Source organism: Apium graveolens, chromosome 2 (genome assembly GCF_009905375.1).
Source record: "Apium graveolens cultivar Ventura chromosome 2, ASM990537v1, whole genome shotgun sequence".
Taxonomy (NCBI): domain Eukaryota; kingdom Viridiplantae; phylum Streptophyta; class Magnoliopsida; order Apiales; family Apiaceae; genus Apium; species Apium graveolens.
Genome location: NC_133648.1, coordinates 319,432,748 through 319,451,315, shown reverse-complemented (window position 1 = coordinate 319,451,315; position 18,568 = coordinate 319,432,748). Strand labels below are relative to the sequence as shown.

Sequence of the window (18,568 nt, the reverse complement as noted above, 5' to 3'; positions counted from 1 at the left end):
TTAAAGAGCCGAACATTGGAAATGACGCATAAAGTGGAGTATTGCTAAACTTAATAAAATCTGTCATATTACGAATAAAGTAAGAATAGTATGCTTTGCTTAACTCTAATTTATTCCCTCCGTCCCTAAAAACGTTTCCTGTTTGTGTTGAACACGTTTGTCAATACACACTTTTTATTGTTAATATCTTTAATTTTGTATTAGTATTAAATATAAAAACTTTATTATATTAAAGTATTCATAAATACGATCGAACGAGATCACTCATGACTATATTGATCTTATAAATTAGACGTAAATTAATAGTCAATCATTTAGTATGAATAATATCCGAAATCAATATATAAAATGTATAAAGGGACGCACGGAGTAATATTGTAGGCGTACGAGTCCAAGTCTTGCATGTCCTACAAATGTCATTGTTCTGTCTCTTTCCACTTCCTGGCTGATGGAGTAAATTTATACCATCATTCACTCTCTCTGCACCCCAACTGTACTTGCACATTGCGGCGGCGGATTCAGAAATATATTTCTTTCATTCGGTATTGGTCCAAAGACCTGTATTAGGAAAGGTTATATCACCTATACTTTTTTTAAAAAAAAAATTGTACAAACATGTTTTCTCAAGAAATAAGAAAATAACATCTTCTTGAAATATTAAGAATTAATATTCTTGTTATTAATATATAAAAGTGGTATTTCTGCCATTTTTTACCTAAGTGTCGGCTAATAATTATCACGTACTTAATAAAAAAGGCAAATTTTATTGCGTCCAAATAAAAGATTCCGACGAATTAAATATTTAGTTATAGTGAAATACGAGTTACATAAATGTTTTTTTTTTAAAAAAAACTAAACAAAATATAGCATGTGCGTATACCGGGTGGAAGATCAGAAGTTCGACTACTCGTTTTAGGTTGTGTTTGATATTGCAGTTACAGACATTAACATTAGTTTTTTTTTTGAAAAACTGTCACGTAAAATTTGAAAGTTGTTTTTCAAAAAAGTATTTTTGACCTAAAAACTGCCGTTTATATAAAACAAGTCCCCCTTTCTTTTAGAAAAATACTGTTTTTAGCTTTTAGGGAAATCAGATGCTGATTTCATCATCAAACATTATCAAAAACATTAACTTTTTTAATTTTTTGCATCAAAATATATACATATCGAAAAAATTACCAAACAATCATATAATTTTTATAATAATACTTTTTTCAACACCATTTTTTTAACAACAATTTTTAACAGGAATATCAAACATACCGTTAATCAATTAAAAAACAGTGAATGAAAGATAAAGGAAACGCACCCGGGAGGCCCGCACATAGCATGTTCTTATCCATAAGCTGGCCCCACATTTCACATTTACTCTTGATAAAGTCTTGGTCAACCGACAGTGTTGGGGATTAAACTCCAAGAGATGTTAATTAAGGATTCTAATATTAATTCCGAATATTTAGTTTTGTGTATTTTTCGAACAACTTTACACTAGCATTTCGCAGCATGTGCCGGAATTTATCACTTATTTTGAGGGTCCCAGGTCTTGGGTTTGACCCTGATTTTCCTCAAAATTTATAACAGATACTCACTTTGTAAGATTATAAATCATATTTGTAAAAAACAAGATTATTTGAATGAACAGGTTGAATAACTCAAGTGATTAAAAGTTTATCCTATGTCATTTAATGTCCCGAGTTCGATCTTCGCTCAACCCAAATATTATAAGAATTATATTTGTAAAAAAAGGATTATTTGAATCTAGTTACGATCTCCGCTTCATGTTCACACCGTAGTCACCAAATTACAGTATTAGAAAATTTATTTAATATTTTGTATATTTATAATTGGAGCCACAATTAAACGAGAATGGACCTGATTTTAAGTTCTAGATAATATATAAAAAAAATATTACTCCCTCCGTACCGCTACGTATTGGGACTTTCATACCCGTGTAAAATGCTCGTTAACCAAAAGGTCCAAAACAAAACATGAATAAAGAACCATTAAAAAATGTCTAGATTCTAAAAGAGAATTAAGTGATTGACTTAGTAAACAATTTAATTGATACGGACCCACATAATTGGTCCAAGGATAATACAATTGACTAAGACCTTAGGCCGACTCTCAAAGCTAGGCTAATTGCTAATCATTTATCACTCATGTCACACTATTTTCTCCGGCAGTAAGACCGTCATGTCTACAGTTTATACTTCACCATTGTAGCGTCATTATACACTCGCTCCTTCCCTTAAAACGTTTCCGATTTATCCTGTATACGATTTGTCAATGCACAATTTTGATTGTTAATATCTTTAATTTTATATTAATATTAAATATAAAAACTTTATTATATTAAAATACTCATAAATATAAATTCAACAAAATCATATATTTAATCTTATATATTAGACGTAAATTAATAATTGATCGCTTACTATAAACAGTGTAACAAGTCAAAATAGACAATATTTTTTGAGACGGAGAAAGTAGTATTTAAATATATTAAATAAATAAATATATGTCTTCATATATAAGAACATAAAGTAATATTTTATGTTCGTATATATGTTATAAACTTATAGTGTTACATGACACTACACATTGTTTTAGCTGAAATTACATAAATTTGGCGGGGCAGTAATTTTTTATAAATTAATATTATTGAAATCGATAAAGTTTATTAAATATATTAATATTAAACATATATTATGTTTATTATACCGGGAATGAAAACTATTATTCAAAATATTAACTTCTCGTTAATTTGATTCTTGAGATGTCGAGGTTTTGTTTTATTTTGATATGAGCTATATTTTTAAATTTAAAAATGTGTTGTCACATTACTTAAAATTATTATTTTAATAAAATAAATTACAAAAAAGATAGACACTAAATTTTTTTATTTGAGAAGTGAGAGTATCTCCCTAATATTTTTTTATACTACTTTTATTAAATGCAGTTTTTACATATATAAAATAAAGTAAAGATAATGCATTATTAGAAATTCAACTATGGAATGATACTTGAGAACTTTACATAACAAATTTTAAAACTTTCTAAAACATGTAATTACATTGTTATATATTAATTATAAGTTAGATGAGTTTTAGTTATTTTGAAAGAAATAAATCTAACATAAATAGTGCATTCTACCCATTCATTCATTTATGAAATTAATATTTATAAGTTCATATATCTCACTATGCATTATACTATCTATAAAGATAAAAATTATATATATCCATAATAAAATGAGTTATAAATTATCTACAAATTAAACATTTATATATATTAATATAATTTTAATTCTCCAACTAGTAATATTAATAAAAATATCTAACTTTTTAAACAATAAATCTCTATCACAAAAATAAATTTATTATTTTAACCATGATGTTACCGTTTTTTTTACCCGACCAACAAGGTAAAAAACTCATCCAACCCATTTGACTTCATTAAAACCATTTTTGCCCTACACTATTACATTGTTTAATTGTTTAATTATCATAAATTGCAATTATATTTCTATTCAACCCGTGAACTTTCGATGCTACGAGGCTTGCTGCATGTTCATCGTTTTTGTAGTCTAGACACGTGTGTAAACTCTTTGCTCAACACTTCACATTACCTCTGCAAGCACCTCAACATTTACTCAATTTAACAACCTACCCATAATATTATTTAAATAATTAATTAACACTTAGATATTAAAATAATCAACTTAACATTAATTATGTAGCATCTATGTTAGGCTATAAATATATAACTTTCTAACCACAGTTAGTTATAGTTTCCCTATTTCATCTCACAAACTGTTAGTCATTTAATCTTACACATATAACAACAACTAAGTGAAAATCTGATCTTTGATGATAAGAAAGCTTCTAGTTAAGGTTAGTTTCACTTGTTTTTGTTGTTGAGCTATGTGGACAATTTTCATTTCTTTTTACCATTTTTGATGAAATTTATGGTAAGAAAATTTGGTATATGTCAAAGATCATGTTGCATTTATGTTTGTGAGGTCTATTTATTTCTTTAATTGCTATTGTTTGACCAATTTATGAGAGATCTGTGGAGTTTATGAGTTGTTTGCTTTGTTAATTTCGAGAATTTAAGGTTTTGTTTTGATGTTTCTTTTATGTAGCTTGGTGATGTTTTCTTAGGTTCTTTACATGTGTTGATGAATTTGATATGTTCTTGTATGATGTTATGTGTGGTTTTTGTAAAATTTGGTTGTGTTTGTGTTGCAGAAATTGATATGGATATGAGTGGAGATAATTCAAGAGCTTCCTGGGTTCCGGTTACCCCAGTGAAGCAAAATCGAGACCCGATCTGTAACTACCAGCAAGAAAATGAGACAATTCAGATTACCAACTGTGTTTCCGGGCAAATTTGTCAAGAAAATGAGCTGCGGGGATCGAGTCAGGTGACCCATGTTCTTCATGGAACTGGGTTTCCTGATTCATCTTCACACAGCAGCTTGACAAATTCGGTGGAGGCAACCACTGAATTCAATGGTGCAGCCTTCTCCATGTATTGTGTTGATAAGAGCATGCCCTTTTGCGATCTATTGGCACTTGCAACTGCTGCAGCTGCCAAGACAGCTTCTGGGTCTAACAACTTTGTTGGTTCTATACCAGCAACTCAGTTTGAAGGTATGCCATTGCAAAAAACCCGAGTTCATTACTTATTATTTTCTTTCTAAATTGAGTTCATAGTTACATTTATTAGATTCGTAATAGATACGATTACATCTTTATTTGATACATATACAACGGTTATTACTTGGCTTAAAAGAGAGGGAGGCGGGTCTATGTTGACATAAATTTGATAATCAGATTACATAGGAATATAGGATGGCTTATTACAATGAAGCACTAATACGCATTTGCACAGATAAAGAAGCAACGCAAGGGAATGAAACTAATCAACCAAGAAAGGAGACACAAGTTGATAACATTATGACGGGAGTTGTCCAGCAAACAGAACAAGCAAGTGGCGATGTATCCGCACAGGTGTTGGAGAAAAATAACTCTGGTCCAGGGAGTAATGTAAGTTTGGGCAGAAGTACACCAGCACAGCAGAAACCAAGAAGAAAAAGATACACGCCGAAAGTAGTGAGAGAAGGCCAGCCTAAAAGAACTCCCAAGCCAAAAACCCCAAAACCTGTTAACCCAAATGAAACACCAAAACCTAAAAGAAAATACGTCCGAAAGAAAGTAACCAGCATTCCACAAAATACTCCCTTTGTGGATTTAACTGTAACAGACGAAGAAACTACTACAATAAATATAACCAACACAACCAGAAATATTAACCCAGATACTCCCTCGGAAAATTTAACAAGCAGTAAGCCACAGACAGCTGGCCGTCCGCAGAGATCCTGTAGAAGATCGTTGAACTTTGACATTTTTCAAGAGGAAGATGAAAGTTCTTCGTACTATGCTTCAGGATTTCAATCGGAAATTTCTTACACAAAAATTCAATCAGCTATGCAGATTGTGCAGGGAACAGAAGGGAGTGCTGAAAAAGCTCAATTATATCAAATAGCTGATGTTCAAAGTGGGAGTACTAGAGGCAAATGTCGCATTGTTTTCTCAGACGTAACTCATGACAAAGAGTCGAACGTCGTACAGATGATAGATTTAAATTCTCCTCCAGCATCTAATAGCCCAAATGATTCTAACTGCAGCACCAGTACCCCAGTTTCCAAAGAGGAATATGCTAGAAGGATGAAGAGAGGACATCAAAGTGCCTCTGTTGACCTCTATAGCACCAATATAGTCGGGGCACGCCACAATTCTGTCCAAGAATATCTAGCAGTGTTCCAAGTTGATCAAGATATCAACGATGGTGTTCCTGGCATGCACTTTCCCGCAACACATAAGAAAAGGAGAACTGAAAAATGTCAAAATCTAATAGCTCAGACAATAGAATATGCTCCAAAGGTTAACTGGGGACACGCTTTTACAGAAGACAGGAATTATACGTCATTTGCAGCTCAATGTACTAAACCTCCCAGTTATAGAACCATGCTGGACACAGGCAACAAGGAAACCAGAAAGAAGCGGTCAAAGGGCTCTACCAGAGTAAGGGACATCGCTTCTCTTACTGAAATTGCTTTGAGCATACAATCAACAAGATCAAGTATAAAGCAAGGAGTTGGATCTTCCCATCAACTAAACGTCCATGCAGCGAAAACAACAAAAAAAAGGACTAAGAGAAATCATCGGGCTTCAGGTATGCACAGTCAACATAAAAGTGTGAACACTTGATAGGTGCCTCTGTCTGAAGAGTACATTCATTCGGCAACATTTTAACCATTTTGTCATTTGTTGCATATTCTTATCCAGGTGCGATGTTTTCTGTTGATGCTCTAGTTGAACATTTAAGGCATTTGGATATCAATGCAGAAAGAAACCAAGTTGCATATCCTAGTGCATGGGCACGCAGCTACAATAGTGCACGATATCAAGAGCAAAACGCAATTGTCGTTTATCAGAGAGATGGCACTCTTGTGACTGTCAAGAAACGAAAGTCGCGCCCTAAAGTTGAACTAGATGAAGAGACAACTAGAGTCTGGAAGCTTCTGCTGCAGGACATCAACAGTGAAGGTATTAATGGGACAGATGAAGAGAAAGAAAAATGGTGGGAAGAGGAAAGAAGACTTTTTGATGGAAGGGCGAACTCATTTATTAAGTGCATGCATCTTATTCAAGGTAATTACAATGTCCATAATCTATAAACATCTCAACTGACTTGGAAGAACTTTGGTATTAATTTTTACAGGGTTACCGTTTATGGCAAAAATACAACTCAGTTAATTTACACCATGTGAAAAATATGCTATCCGCATAATAAAGTCATAAAGGATTTTCAAGTTCAGTAGTACTCTAATATGATATTAAACATGTAAGCACTAATCTGATAGAACGTCATTTAAGCACCTTTTGTCCAATCTTAAGTTCCAGATAGATAGTGATTGTAAAAGAGTTATCAAAGTGAAACTATGACAAATACGAAAAAGCCCACTCCAACCTTATATGTGTAGGTCATATCTAAAAAAACATATAAAGACATAGTTTACAGTTTGAGATAGTACCTGATCTTGATGGGGACAGCGTAGTGAAACAACTCTGATCATCCTAACCATGTGAAATAAATGTTTTCCTCAAAAATGGTGCTTTTCAAGTTCATCGGAACCCTGGTATGATAAATTACAGGTGTTAGACATTTATTGCAACATTAAGAATGTTAATCATTCATCTGATAAAACAGGCCGCCCGTTAGGCATCAATCTTCACTTTATCACAGCCCTTTCAGTCTTATATTTCATAGTGCTTTTGAAAGAAACTATAATATAATAGTAAAAAGCCATTAGAATCACTCCACGCCTTGTGAGTAACTCATGTATAGAACTTTTGAAGACATAAATTAGAATTGGAAACATTACTTGTGTTTTGGTGGTAACAGCGGAAGTCCATCTTGTTTTTACAGGAGACAGGACCTTTTCCAGGTGGAAGGGGTCGGTTGTAGACTCTGTTGTTGGTGTATTCCTTACACAGAATGTCTCGGACCATCTGTCCAGGTCAGCTGGTCATTTGTATCTTTTATGAACTATGATATAATGACAGGTAACTGAAAGCACATTTGACATGTTTAAGTTTCGTCTTTGCAGTTCTGCCTATATGTCACTAGCTGCACAATTTCCCCTTGTCGTAAAGAGCAACCAAAATCCACTTTCAGAAGACTTTACGAACATTCCAGAAGATGAACTAGAAGCATGCGTGCTGAATCCAGATGATACCATCGAATGGCATGGAAATAAGTCAAAGCAGCCCACCTTAAACCAAGAATCTACAATGATTCAGGCTGTTGAATGTAGTGAAGTCATAGAAGTAGTCAACAGCAATGAATCCTCCTCTGTAAGCAGCATGGGTTGTCTTACACAAAAAGATATTTCAAGCTGCAATTGCTCAGAAATTGGTGGGACCACATCTTTTGTTGAGCTTCTGCATATGGCAGAACAAAACAAGTACAATGGAGATGTAGCCATTTTGTCGGGTCACTGGGAAGGAAAAGAAATTTCTAGTGCGGAAAGTAGATCTTCAACAGAAAATGCAAGCCAAGGTGTAGTTCAGCACATGGTGGAAATCCACACTAACAATGTGCAGGACTGCACCCAAAATGATTTCCCAGATTCCAGCATTCAAGCTGAGTTTAATATAGTGTGTCAGCCTCTATCAGCTTCTCCAGAACTTAAGCACGAGTTAAAGTCTTCTGATCAAGAGAGAGTCTACCAGGTCGAGAAAGTTAATTATGATGGAGGACCTGGGATATTGGAAGAGATGGGAGGCGCTGGTGCTTGTGATATTTCTGGAAAGAATAAGCAAGAATCAAGTCCAGAAAACCACAATTCTCTTTCACCCACAATCCCCGATGCCAAAACAGACAAACCCAAAAGGGGAAGAAAAGGTAAAAAACCTCCGATTAACTGGGATAGCTTGAGAAAACAGGCACAAACCAATGGTGAAAGAGTGCGAACAGCTGATACATTTGACTCAGTGGACTGGGAGGCAGTAAGGCTTGCTGATGTTGAAGAAGTTGCTGACACAATCAGAGAAAGGGGAATGAACAACATGCTTGCCGAAAGGATTAAGGTATGCATACATTTTATAGTTAATAGTCCAATTTGTGGCACACCTATCTTCTACAAGTGATTTGGTAGGTCATTCTCAGCAGCTCAAAATACTTTTTGAAATCTATGCAGGCATTTCTTGATCGACTTGTCAACGATCACGGAAGCATTGATCTTGAGTGGTTGAGGGATGTCCCACCTGACAAAGCAAAGTAAATCTTTATTTCCATAGTTTATTCTATTTCATATATCCATAAAAACTGTGCTAATATGTTGGGCTTCACCAATCAACAAGTTCCAAAATTAGCAAAAATTTAAAGAGGCAAGAAAACAGATTAATAAATGTACCTGTTTAATAAGTTATGCAGCCAAATTAAATCAATGAACTACTTTCTTTGACAGAGATTATCTACTGAGCTTCAGGGGACTGGGTTTGAAGAGCGTAGAGTGTGTTCGCCTTTTAACGCTGCACCATATTGCTTTCCCAGTAAGTTGCATACCTTTGCATTTCACACCCATCAGCCATTGATTTAATTTAAATCAGATGCAAAACATGTCTTGTTGAGCAGGTCGATACAAATGTTGGGCGTATAGCTGTAAGACTGGGATGGGTACCTCTTCAGCCACTGCCTGAATCACTGCAATTGCATTTGCTTGAAATGTAAGTTCATAATCTCACAATTTATAATCATGCCAAACTGGAAACGTAATTAACCTGTGATTTTTAGGTATCCTATGTTGGAGTCAATCCAAAAGTATCTCTGGCCAAGACTCTGCAAGCTGGACCAAAGAACATTGTGAGTCGATTATTCAGCCACATATCTAACTAATCAATATTAATTAAATGTCACTTCTCTGTTACTAACTTATAATGATATTTCTACCAGATATGAATTGCACTACCAGATGATCACTTTTGGGAAGGTAATTTCATCGTTACTAGTACTGTAGTACAAGTACATTTCCAATTTTTGCTTTATGATGAAATGGCTAAAAGAAAGTTATGACCTTTGCAGGTTTTCTGCACAAAAAGTAAACCTAATTGCAATGCATGCCCCCTAAGAGGAGAGTGCAGACATTTTGCAAGCGCGTTTGCAAGGTATGATATCCACCTGATCATTGTGCATTACGAGGAATAAAGTTTTGGTAGTCTAGAATGCTAAAATTGTGAAAGGGATAAATAAATAATCAAAATGGCTACCTAGCATAGACAATTAGACATATGCAGATACTACTGGAGTGCTGGATAACTAAAAAGACACAGATGAACATAACAACAGCAAGCACTACGAAAGCACTGAAGATATTGTTAATGCTGCACTGGGATTATTCATAGAATTATATCAATGCATCATTAAACAATGAAATTTATTCACCAAAAGTAGTCATCTTGCTTCTTAGTCAGTTGTGTAACAAACTAATATCATGCAGTGCAAGGCTTGCCCTACCAGCGCCAGAGGAGAGAAGTGTAGTTGTGTCAGGATACAATGCAGTCCATCAAAACTCTGGTGGGAACATTAATAGATTAGAGCTACCTGCAGCTCAGAGTGATCAAGTATCGGAAGCGAATCTGCAGATCAGCCAGTGTGAGCCCATAGTTGAGATACCGGCATCACCAGAGCCCATAGTTGAGGTGCCAGCTTCACCAGAGCCTGAAAGAGCAGAAGCAAGAGAAGATGACATTGAGGACTTCTTTGATGAAGATCCTGATGAAATTCCAACTATCAAGTTAAACATTCAGGAGTTCACACAAACCTTGCAAGAGTACGTTAACAGAAATAAGGAACTTCAAGAATGTGATGTCTCGAAGGCTTTGGTGGCTTTAACTCCAGAAGCTGCCTCGATCCCTGCAGTAAAACTAAAAAACGTGAGCCGATTAAGAACAGAACACCAAGTGTAAGTGTGTACTTCCATTCATCCTGCTAATTTATACTTAGAGTATTATTGGTGGAGCTTATATATCATGGAATGAAAAAAGTAAAATGTGGAAGGGAAAGTTTCAGAAGTTATTCTGTTTGCGAGAATAATTTAGTATAGCTCAAATGTTATCAAGGAGCAGATTGAACACTTGCTAGTTTGTATTAACTTCTTCCTCTTTGTATGTAGGTATGAGCTTCCGGACACACACCCTCTGTTGGAAGGGGTTAGTATAATATTAGTTCAATCATGATTTACTGTAATTCTTCAGTTTATAAACAATGTCTGATTAGTATAATATTACAGCATGATCGCAGAGAACCTGATGATCCTTGCAGTTACCTACTAGCTATATGGACTCCCGGTAAGCAACTGAATCAAGATGTCTATTGTTAAAGGATTCAGAATTCAATATTACTATAACTTTAAAGTGTCATGTAGCTCGTGAAAATCTCATCTAGTTCTTTGCATTAGCAAAGGTGAAATTGACCAGGAATAACATTCTTATATCAGGTGAAACCGCAGACTCAATTCAACCACCTGCAGGACAATGTAGCAAACAGGAATCAGGGGGATTATGCAGTGACGATACCTGTTTTACATGTAGCAGCACAAGGGAGGCACAATCCCAAACTGTTCGAGGGACTATCTTGGTGAGAACACCATTTTGACTAGTTTCGAAATAGGCAAGCAAAAAAAATCCTAACTTCTAGTTTATCCTCATTATGTGCAGATACCATGTCGAACTGCTATGAGAGGGAGTTTCCCGCTCAATGGCACATACTTTCAGGTTAACGAGGTAAGTACACTTTCAGCCTGACTAACAAATTTTTTCTAAAGCAATATTTCCATAATGTAAATTATTTTATTTTTAAAAAAAAAACTTTTTCTACAGGTGTTTGCTGACCACGCTTCTAGCTTAAGCCCACTCAACATACCTAGATATTTGTTGTGGAATTTGCCAAGGAAAACCGTGTACTTTGGAACCTCTGTAACATCTATATTTAGAGGTAAATTTCGTAACATCATGAATTTAAGATAATTGTCGGAACTGGGAAAATAACGCTATCTTATCTTATTAGGTATGCAAACGAAAGACATCCAATTTTGCTTCTGGAGAGGTAATAACAAGCCTAACGACACTTTATAACTAAAAACTACTATTATATGTGTTACGAATGAAGTTCTGTTTTAAACCTAAGGCACCAGCAGTGTCCTAAAAATTTTCTTGATAATCTACAGGGTTTGTCTGCGTAAGAGGATTTGACAGGGAGACCAGATCTCCGAGACCACTTATGGCTAGGCTACATTTTCCGCCTAGCAAGGCAACCAAAGGAAAAGAGAAGAAATACGACGATGAGTAGATTGTAACACACATTGAATAAGGAATTAGGATTCGTGTACAAAGATGAGTAGCAGAGTAGTCTAATGTTGTACGAAAGAGCACGACGTGCTCGAGTTCTTCAATCTTCTACGGATGAGTGTCTAATTGTTGTTGTTTCTTTGTACGGAAAGAGCACAACAGGCTCAACGTTGTAACCATCAGTCTTGTACTAATAAGAATGTCTAATTGTTTTTTCTTCATCCATTTCGATCTTCTATTAATGAGAGTGTATGATCGTAGATTCGTGATTAACGGTCAAATGAATGGCAACGTTCTACCTGCAGGCTGCATCGCATTCTCTCTTCACAGAGAGAATTCGATACTTCCTGCATTGCGTTCTCTCTTGTCGATAATAACTGCATCACGCTATCCACAGTACAAAATCGAGAGTTAAAGTTTCAGTAAAAAATAAAAAAGTGAGCGGAGAGAATTCGATGCAGCCTGCACCGCATTCTCTCTTGTCGATACTACTTGCATCACGCTCTCCACAGTACAAAGTCGAGAGTTCAAGTTTCAGTGAAAACTAAAACGTGAGAAGACTTAGGGTTCTTCTTAGCAGCTTAATATGCTAATTAAAAATCGAAATAACTAATTCTTATAATTGTTTGATTCATGATGAAACAAATTATACTTAAACTGATTTTTTGTTGTTAACAATTATACACTAATCGATACCAAAATAACTAGATAATAACGAAGCAAGAGTAGTGTTTCCGTAAAATTGGCTTACAACTTGTAAAATCAAATACAATGATTGAATTTGAACGGAGTTGAGTGAAGCACTGGATAAATAACGCGTAAGTTTGATTTGAGTCGTCGAGTCGAGAACATGATAAATTACATCATGAGTTGAGTCGAGAACAAGATAAATAACATCATATGAGTATTAGTTTTCTAGTAAGAATGAATGAATAATGAAACAAGTATAGTACCTGAGAATGCGTATGAGCTTGGGCGCCAGAGAGGAGACACCAAAATGATATGAACATTTTAATTTGGGGTGTCTCGAAGAGAAAAATTTAGAGATCGACGCCAATTTATAGGTGTTTTGGCGCGTTCGAGATTTTAGATTTTCCCTCCTTTTTTTCTTTTTTTTTTCTTTTTTTTTTCTGGATCATTTTCGCTCTCTGCATTTGGGCCTCAAATCGACAGCCCGTTATGATTTTACTCCCTCTCTTTTTTATTATATGACATTTTATTTTTCTGCATATATTTTTAAGTGTTTTGACCGCATAATTAGAATAATTTTTTTTAATTTTTTTTTGTGAATAAAAATATATAATTAAAACTTTAATTAAGAAAAAGAAAAATTTTAAAAATATTATTTTATCTATGCGGTCAAAAGACTTAAAAGTGTGTGCACAAAAGTCAAACGTCATATAATAAAAAACAGAGGGAATACTGATTTAGGTCCAAAAAACAAGGCATTAACTGTTTTATTAAATGGTTCTAGAGTATTCAATTTCGTTCCAATTTCGAATTTGGATAATAACTTAAAAATGACCAAATTCGATCCAAATATGACTGAGAAATATTTTAATGAGTACTAGGTTGTCTCCCTGAATTGTGTATGACATTTGTTAAACATTTTTTTATAAAATACTCCACTATATGAGTATGCTTCACGTATTTGAATAACAATCGAATGTTAAATTCAGCTTACGGAATTTCATTTTTTTCATTTCGTTTTATCTATAAGTCATTTGGTTTTTGTCCACGAATATGATTCAGCTATATCCAAAATTTCAAGTGAGTCACTCCGTATTTAAAAAACAATCGATACTAAATTCAGCTTACGGAATTCCAATCTTCCCTTTCGTCCTATTTATAAGTCGTTCGATTTTTTCACACGGATATTGGTAATGACATTGACATTGATTCATCATGCATTATACAGTTCTGCGGCATTAGTATTAGGTGCCTGTGACTTGTGGAGGTGAGGAACTGATGCAAATCTTGCAGAACTCCATTGTTTCACAGACTCACAATAAGTCTGCCCGTGAGCTGCTTTGGGAAGAACATGTTCAAGGTAGCAATTACTTCAGAGCTGCTTTGAAAAGCATGAAGTTTGAATTATCATTTAGACTATTGTGCCTGCAATAATTTAAATATATACTCTGCTTGCAGATGCATGTGAATACTCCTCTGCTTTGTGTTGCTTGTGAGCTGTTTCTAAACATGGTTTACAACAGTTGTAATCTGGTCTGGTGGATATTTATGACTCTATGATCAGGAAAAGTTGTCCTCATTCTAGTGGAGGCATTTGATAAGCATCAGGTTGGTTCTTATCTCATAGCTGAACAGAGTCCGTGACGGAACCAGGTTTTCAAGACAGTCGAGATTAAAATTATGTAGAGTTAATTATTAAAAGTCGGTTAAATTTGAAACAATTTTTACGGTGTTTATTTTATCTAGTCGTGTTTTGCCACGAGAGACGTAGTTCGTTTGTCCAGATCTCTCCTTATGTTTTTAAATAATTGACGTTTGATTTCATTGACGAATGGAATAACATTTCGTAGTTCGTTTGTGTCCATCTCTCCATCCGTTTCTAAATAACTGACGCTTGATTTCATTGGCGCATTGAATGGCATTTCGTAGTTCGTTTGTACTCATCTCTTCTTCCGTTTCTAAATAATTGACGTTTAGCATTTACCGCACATTCGTAAAAGGAATAACATTTAGAGTACATTTATAACAAAATTACTCCATAAATATAGGTTAACATTTTCCCTCAGGGCACATGTTAGCCAATCCATTACAATTTACTAGCTACACGGTCTCTCGGTTCGAAAACAGATACTCCTTTCATTTCAAATTACATGTCCACTTTTAATAAAAAAAAATTATTCCAAATTAGTTGACCACTTTAACTTTCAATGTAATTTATGGTTTCAAAATTAAAATTAGTCCACATATCTCAAATTTATAGTTCGAAGATCAACTATATACCATATACAGTATTATATTCATTTAATGCAATTAATACATAATTTTCTTATCAACATTCATTTTTCTTAATATATGTGATTTTTTAAAAGTGGACATGTAATTTGAAATGGAGGGAGTAAAATTTTTGTTCCCGGTGCCAAAAAATTAACCTGTAGTTCATTTTTTAATGGAACTTATCCCATAATAATGCAAGAGCATCAGGGATTCAGGGTCATATTGCTGCATGGTGCAAGGCTTTGGGAATAAGGAGTTTGACAATTAGTCTGTTGATTGAATATTTGAATGCATGAAACATCGATACTTGTAGTATTATTGTCTCCTTTTGTTCAGGGGTTAAACTTTCAACAAATTCTTGATATACTGAGCCCACTTCTGTGAATCTGTGTTTTGTTTGTTCAGCAAACATGTGAACCTTTGTCTTGTGTTAGCTAAGGAACCATATCAATGTACAGATGGCCTTGCCATAGTGCACAATTTCAATTCACAGATGACTCATCTGATTAGAAGACGGTCTAGTGCTTTCCGCAGATGTATAGCTCTAGTGCTTTCCGCAGATGTATAGCTCTGATACCATGTCAAGTAACGAGTTACTCTAAACCTCAAGGTGTTAGAGAATCACTTTTTACGGGATCTTATATTATTCTAACAGTGTGGAACCAAAGGGGCTAACAAAGACCACGGTCTCGGTTAAATTTTAAATTTAGTTGAGATTTTTTTTCCAAGTCTTGACTTTTAGTTAAAATCAGGTAGAAAAGATATGTTAAGTTTTGTCCGACATTCGAATAATTATTAGATCCATTTTAGTCTCGACTGGTTTGAAGTCTTGGTTCCGCGAGAATATAATTTCTAATACTAATAATTCATCTATTGCGCGATTTAAGTTGAACGCGGAAATTACATTTCTTAAAAGAATCGCATCAAATACATATATTCATATCATCTTTAAAAAAATGTTTAATCGCCTCTTGAAGAAAGAAAGATTCAGTAACGATATATTTAACCGTTTGGTGAGTTTCGATTGTAATTGTAGATGTCGTATGAATTTTAATTATTGAATTGATTTCCCTTCAAAATCCAAAAAAAGTAAAAAAAAAAATTGATTTCAGGATGGCCCATTCTCTAAGAGATTGGATGGATAAAGCCCATAGGTGGAGGTTTGATGAAATGACTGGTCAGGCCCAGAGAAGAGAGACCTAATGCAGTCTAGGATCATAGCACTTGATGGTCAGGCCCCAATAGAAGAGTAAAGGCTTTTATTTAGATCTCTAGTGCTGATGTTGGGCTATTTTACTTTTCATAATGATGGCCTGTTTACAATTTTTCTGACGGCCCAATAAACGGGCTTATTTGTTTACCAAGCTGATGGGTTTATTTTGAGACTGTTGAGGGCTTGGCCCAAACCTTTATTCTCTGTAAACTTGAGTCCATTGTTTCTTAGATGGTCTGGTGTTGTACAGAAAAGTCATGGCCTCATGAGGAGGATGAAATAATTTATTTTTTGAAAATACGCTTAAACCTCGATAAATGAATATATTTGAGATCGAAATATTTTATTTCTAATCGAGTTTATTTACTTACCGAGATTATAAATACAGGATATCTATTATAGTTTAACCTCGATAAATGAATATTCTTGGGACCGAAATTTTTATTCATTAATCGAGATTATTTATTTACTGACGTTAATAATACATAACCATTATTATGTTGGTACCGGAAAAAGATATTCATTTATCGAGATTGTTCGTTTATCAAATATTCATTTATCGAGGTTTTATCGTATGTTGATATCAGAAAAAGATATTTAGTTGTCGAGATTATTCTTTTATCGAATATACATTTATCGAGCTTCTATTGTAAATCTTTAAATTTCTTACAGCATACCATGAAAAAATAGTTACTGTTTTCATAGAGAGGGTGTAGTAAGTACTTATCTCTGGAAACATATACTGATATCTTAAGTTGCATGTTCTAATAGCAAGATCATAAGGTTGATTACAACACAGAACTACGAATTCAAAACATAATCACATAATCAAACCACAGTTACATCCATCACCACAAGCAATGGAATTATTGTAGCAACGCGAGAATAATAACACACCAGATAGAAATTTATTAAAACCAAAACAAATATCCTTCAAAGTTCATCAAAAAAACAACAAAAACACAAGTAACCAGCAGCACTATCACATAAATCTGATAGGGAAACTATGGGAAAAATGCACTTGACCACATGCCACCGTTCTGCGCATCGCCATAAGGCATCATCATCTCCTCACCGCGACTAAAACCCAAGTTCTGGCAGTGTTGCTGCTGATTCTGCATCTGATCAGTACTGCTGTTCCCATTGTTGCTGTTGATCCAGTCGATGAACCAAGGCGGTCTCTGCTGCTGTTGCTGCTGCTGCTGCATTGCTTCCATATCGCGCTCTATAGCGTTTTCTTCTGTTCCATCAGCACAATTAGCCACTCCTTTACCTTTCAACATTGCAGCAGCTGATCCCGAGCCAGAGCCAGAGCCTGTGACTGAGCTCGAATACGAGTCGTTACTGAGAATATTAAAAGGCTGCATGCCAACTTTCCCACCAGCTGCAGGAGCCACCTGATTAATAATCTGAGCAGTGGTATTCTTTTTCTTAGTAGCCGAAATCTGATCAATTCTTTTATAAATCTCCTTCAACTTCTGATCAATGAGCCAACCAAGATCATTCAAATCCGGGATCATCAAATTTTGTAACCCTATTTTCCCAGTCAAACACTGATACATAACCTCAATCATTTCCTTCTCCCTATTATCCTTATGCTGTTTCTTCAACTGCTCATTAGCTTTCGCAATCCTCTGACGAATAAAACTCTCCTGATTAACCATCTTCTTGCTCTGCTCCATCTCGGGCATTCGCTTAAACTGCGCCAACACACGCTGAACACCTACTGTATTAGGCCAAACTTCAGGCTGGGGCTCATACTGACTATAAATGATAGCACAAGCATCAATACCACATAAGGTACTCAACTCTCCAACCTTCTTCATGAGGCCCTTCTTCCTTTTCTTGAATGTCGCTTTTCGAGAAGCATCATTACTGATGAATGCTAGCTTCACCTTCTTTCTTGTCATGATGCCTTGTATGATTTTTGTAGAAAACACCAAACAGGGCAAGATCAAAGTTTATGGAAGCTATGTGCTTATATATAACTTTTTTTGCTCTTTCACTACTCAATATGAAATGTGTGCATTTTTGTAAACGCATTTGAGATTTCTTTGCCAATGAGGCAAATCAATATAATTAAACACACATTTATATGTTAAGATCTTTGTTTCTCCTTAATTTGTGTTTTGTACGATTTTAAATATTTTAAAAATAAAAAATATACGCTTTGACACGTTTTCATGTCATTTGAGGTAAGTATAATTAGTATTGATTTGCTTATAATTAGTTGTAATATCTAGCTAAATATAAGTTTCCATAATTAGGTATTAAATATAGAATCGTTTTAATTGGAAATATATAATCTCGTTATGATTTTCCAAATCTGTAAAATCGTGATATTGTAATTACTTGCGTGATTCTTAAGTACAAATAATTAACGGCTACATTGAATAGTAAAATATCTTTGGATCAATTTGAAAGTATGGTGTAACCATCTTGAAAATTTAAATCAAAATCGAGCTGAGCTGAG

At 34.6% G+C, this 18,568-nt stretch overlaps 2 protein-coding genes and 1 long non-coding RNA gene across 3 annotated transcripts; 1 reads left to right on the top strand and 2 right to left on the bottom strand.

The window, feature by feature from the left end:
- Positions 1–412: 412 nt before the first annotated feature.
- LOC141709003 (uncharacterized) lies at positions 413–10,522 on the bottom strand. Its single transcript, XR_012569681.1, has 7 exons — positions 10,394–10,522; positions 10,174–10,290; positions 9,354–9,418; positions 8,987–9,276; positions 7,454–8,837; positions 7,103–7,204; positions 413–558 (listed from the first exon to the last, which is right to left on the bottom strand). It is a non-coding gene; the product is annotated as an uncharacterized LOC141709003 (long non-coding RNA).
- Positions 3,738–12,139, top strand: LOC141709002 (DNA glycosylase/AP lyase ROS1-like). Its single transcript, XM_074512881.1, has 20 exons — positions 3,738–3,893; positions 4,251–4,655; positions 4,897–6,240; positions 6,354–6,719; positions 7,498–7,588; positions 7,679–8,660; positions 8,771–8,850; positions 9,041–9,125; positions 9,208–9,299; positions 9,367–9,435; positions 9,526–9,562; positions 9,655–9,737; positions 10,070–10,534; positions 10,745–10,781; positions 10,862–10,919; positions 11,069–11,208; positions 11,289–11,354; positions 11,451–11,565; positions 11,638–11,676; positions 11,798–12,139. The coding sequence occupies exons 2-20, from the start codon at positions 4,259–4,261 to the stop codon at positions 11,917–11,919; spliced, it is 4,668 nt and encodes a 1,555-aa protein (XP_074368982.1). The 5' UTR covers positions 3,738–3,893; positions 4,251–4,258; the 3' UTR covers positions 11,920–12,139.
- Positions 12,140–17,099: 4,960 nt separating this feature from the next.
- On the bottom strand, positions 17,100–18,005 carry LOC141704856 (agamous-like MADS-box protein AGL80). Its single transcript, XM_074508021.1, has one exon. The coding sequence runs from the start codon at positions 18,003–18,005 to the stop codon at positions 17,100–17,102; it is 906 nt and encodes a 301-aa protein (XP_074364122.1).
- Positions 18,006–18,568: the final 563 nt, after the last annotated feature.

Bases quoted from the DNA above. Each gene is read 5' to 3' on its own strand.
- LOC141709002 (XM_074512881.1), top strand. From the start codon at position 4,259: ATGGATATGAGTGGAGATAATTCAAGAGCTTCCTGGGTTCCGGTTACC. The intron at 10,920-11,068 runs GTAAGCAACTGA...TTCTTATATCAG, and splicing joins ACTAGCTATATGGACTCCCG to GTGAAACCGCAGACTCAATT. The intron at 11,677-11,797 runs GTAATAACAAGC...GATAATCTACAG, and splicing joins CCAATTTTGCTTCTGGAGAG to GGTTTGTCTGCGTAAGAGGA.
- LOC141704856 (XM_074508021.1), bottom strand. From the start codon at position 18,005: ATGACAAGAAAGAAGGTGAAGCTAGCATTCATCAGTAATGATGCTTCT.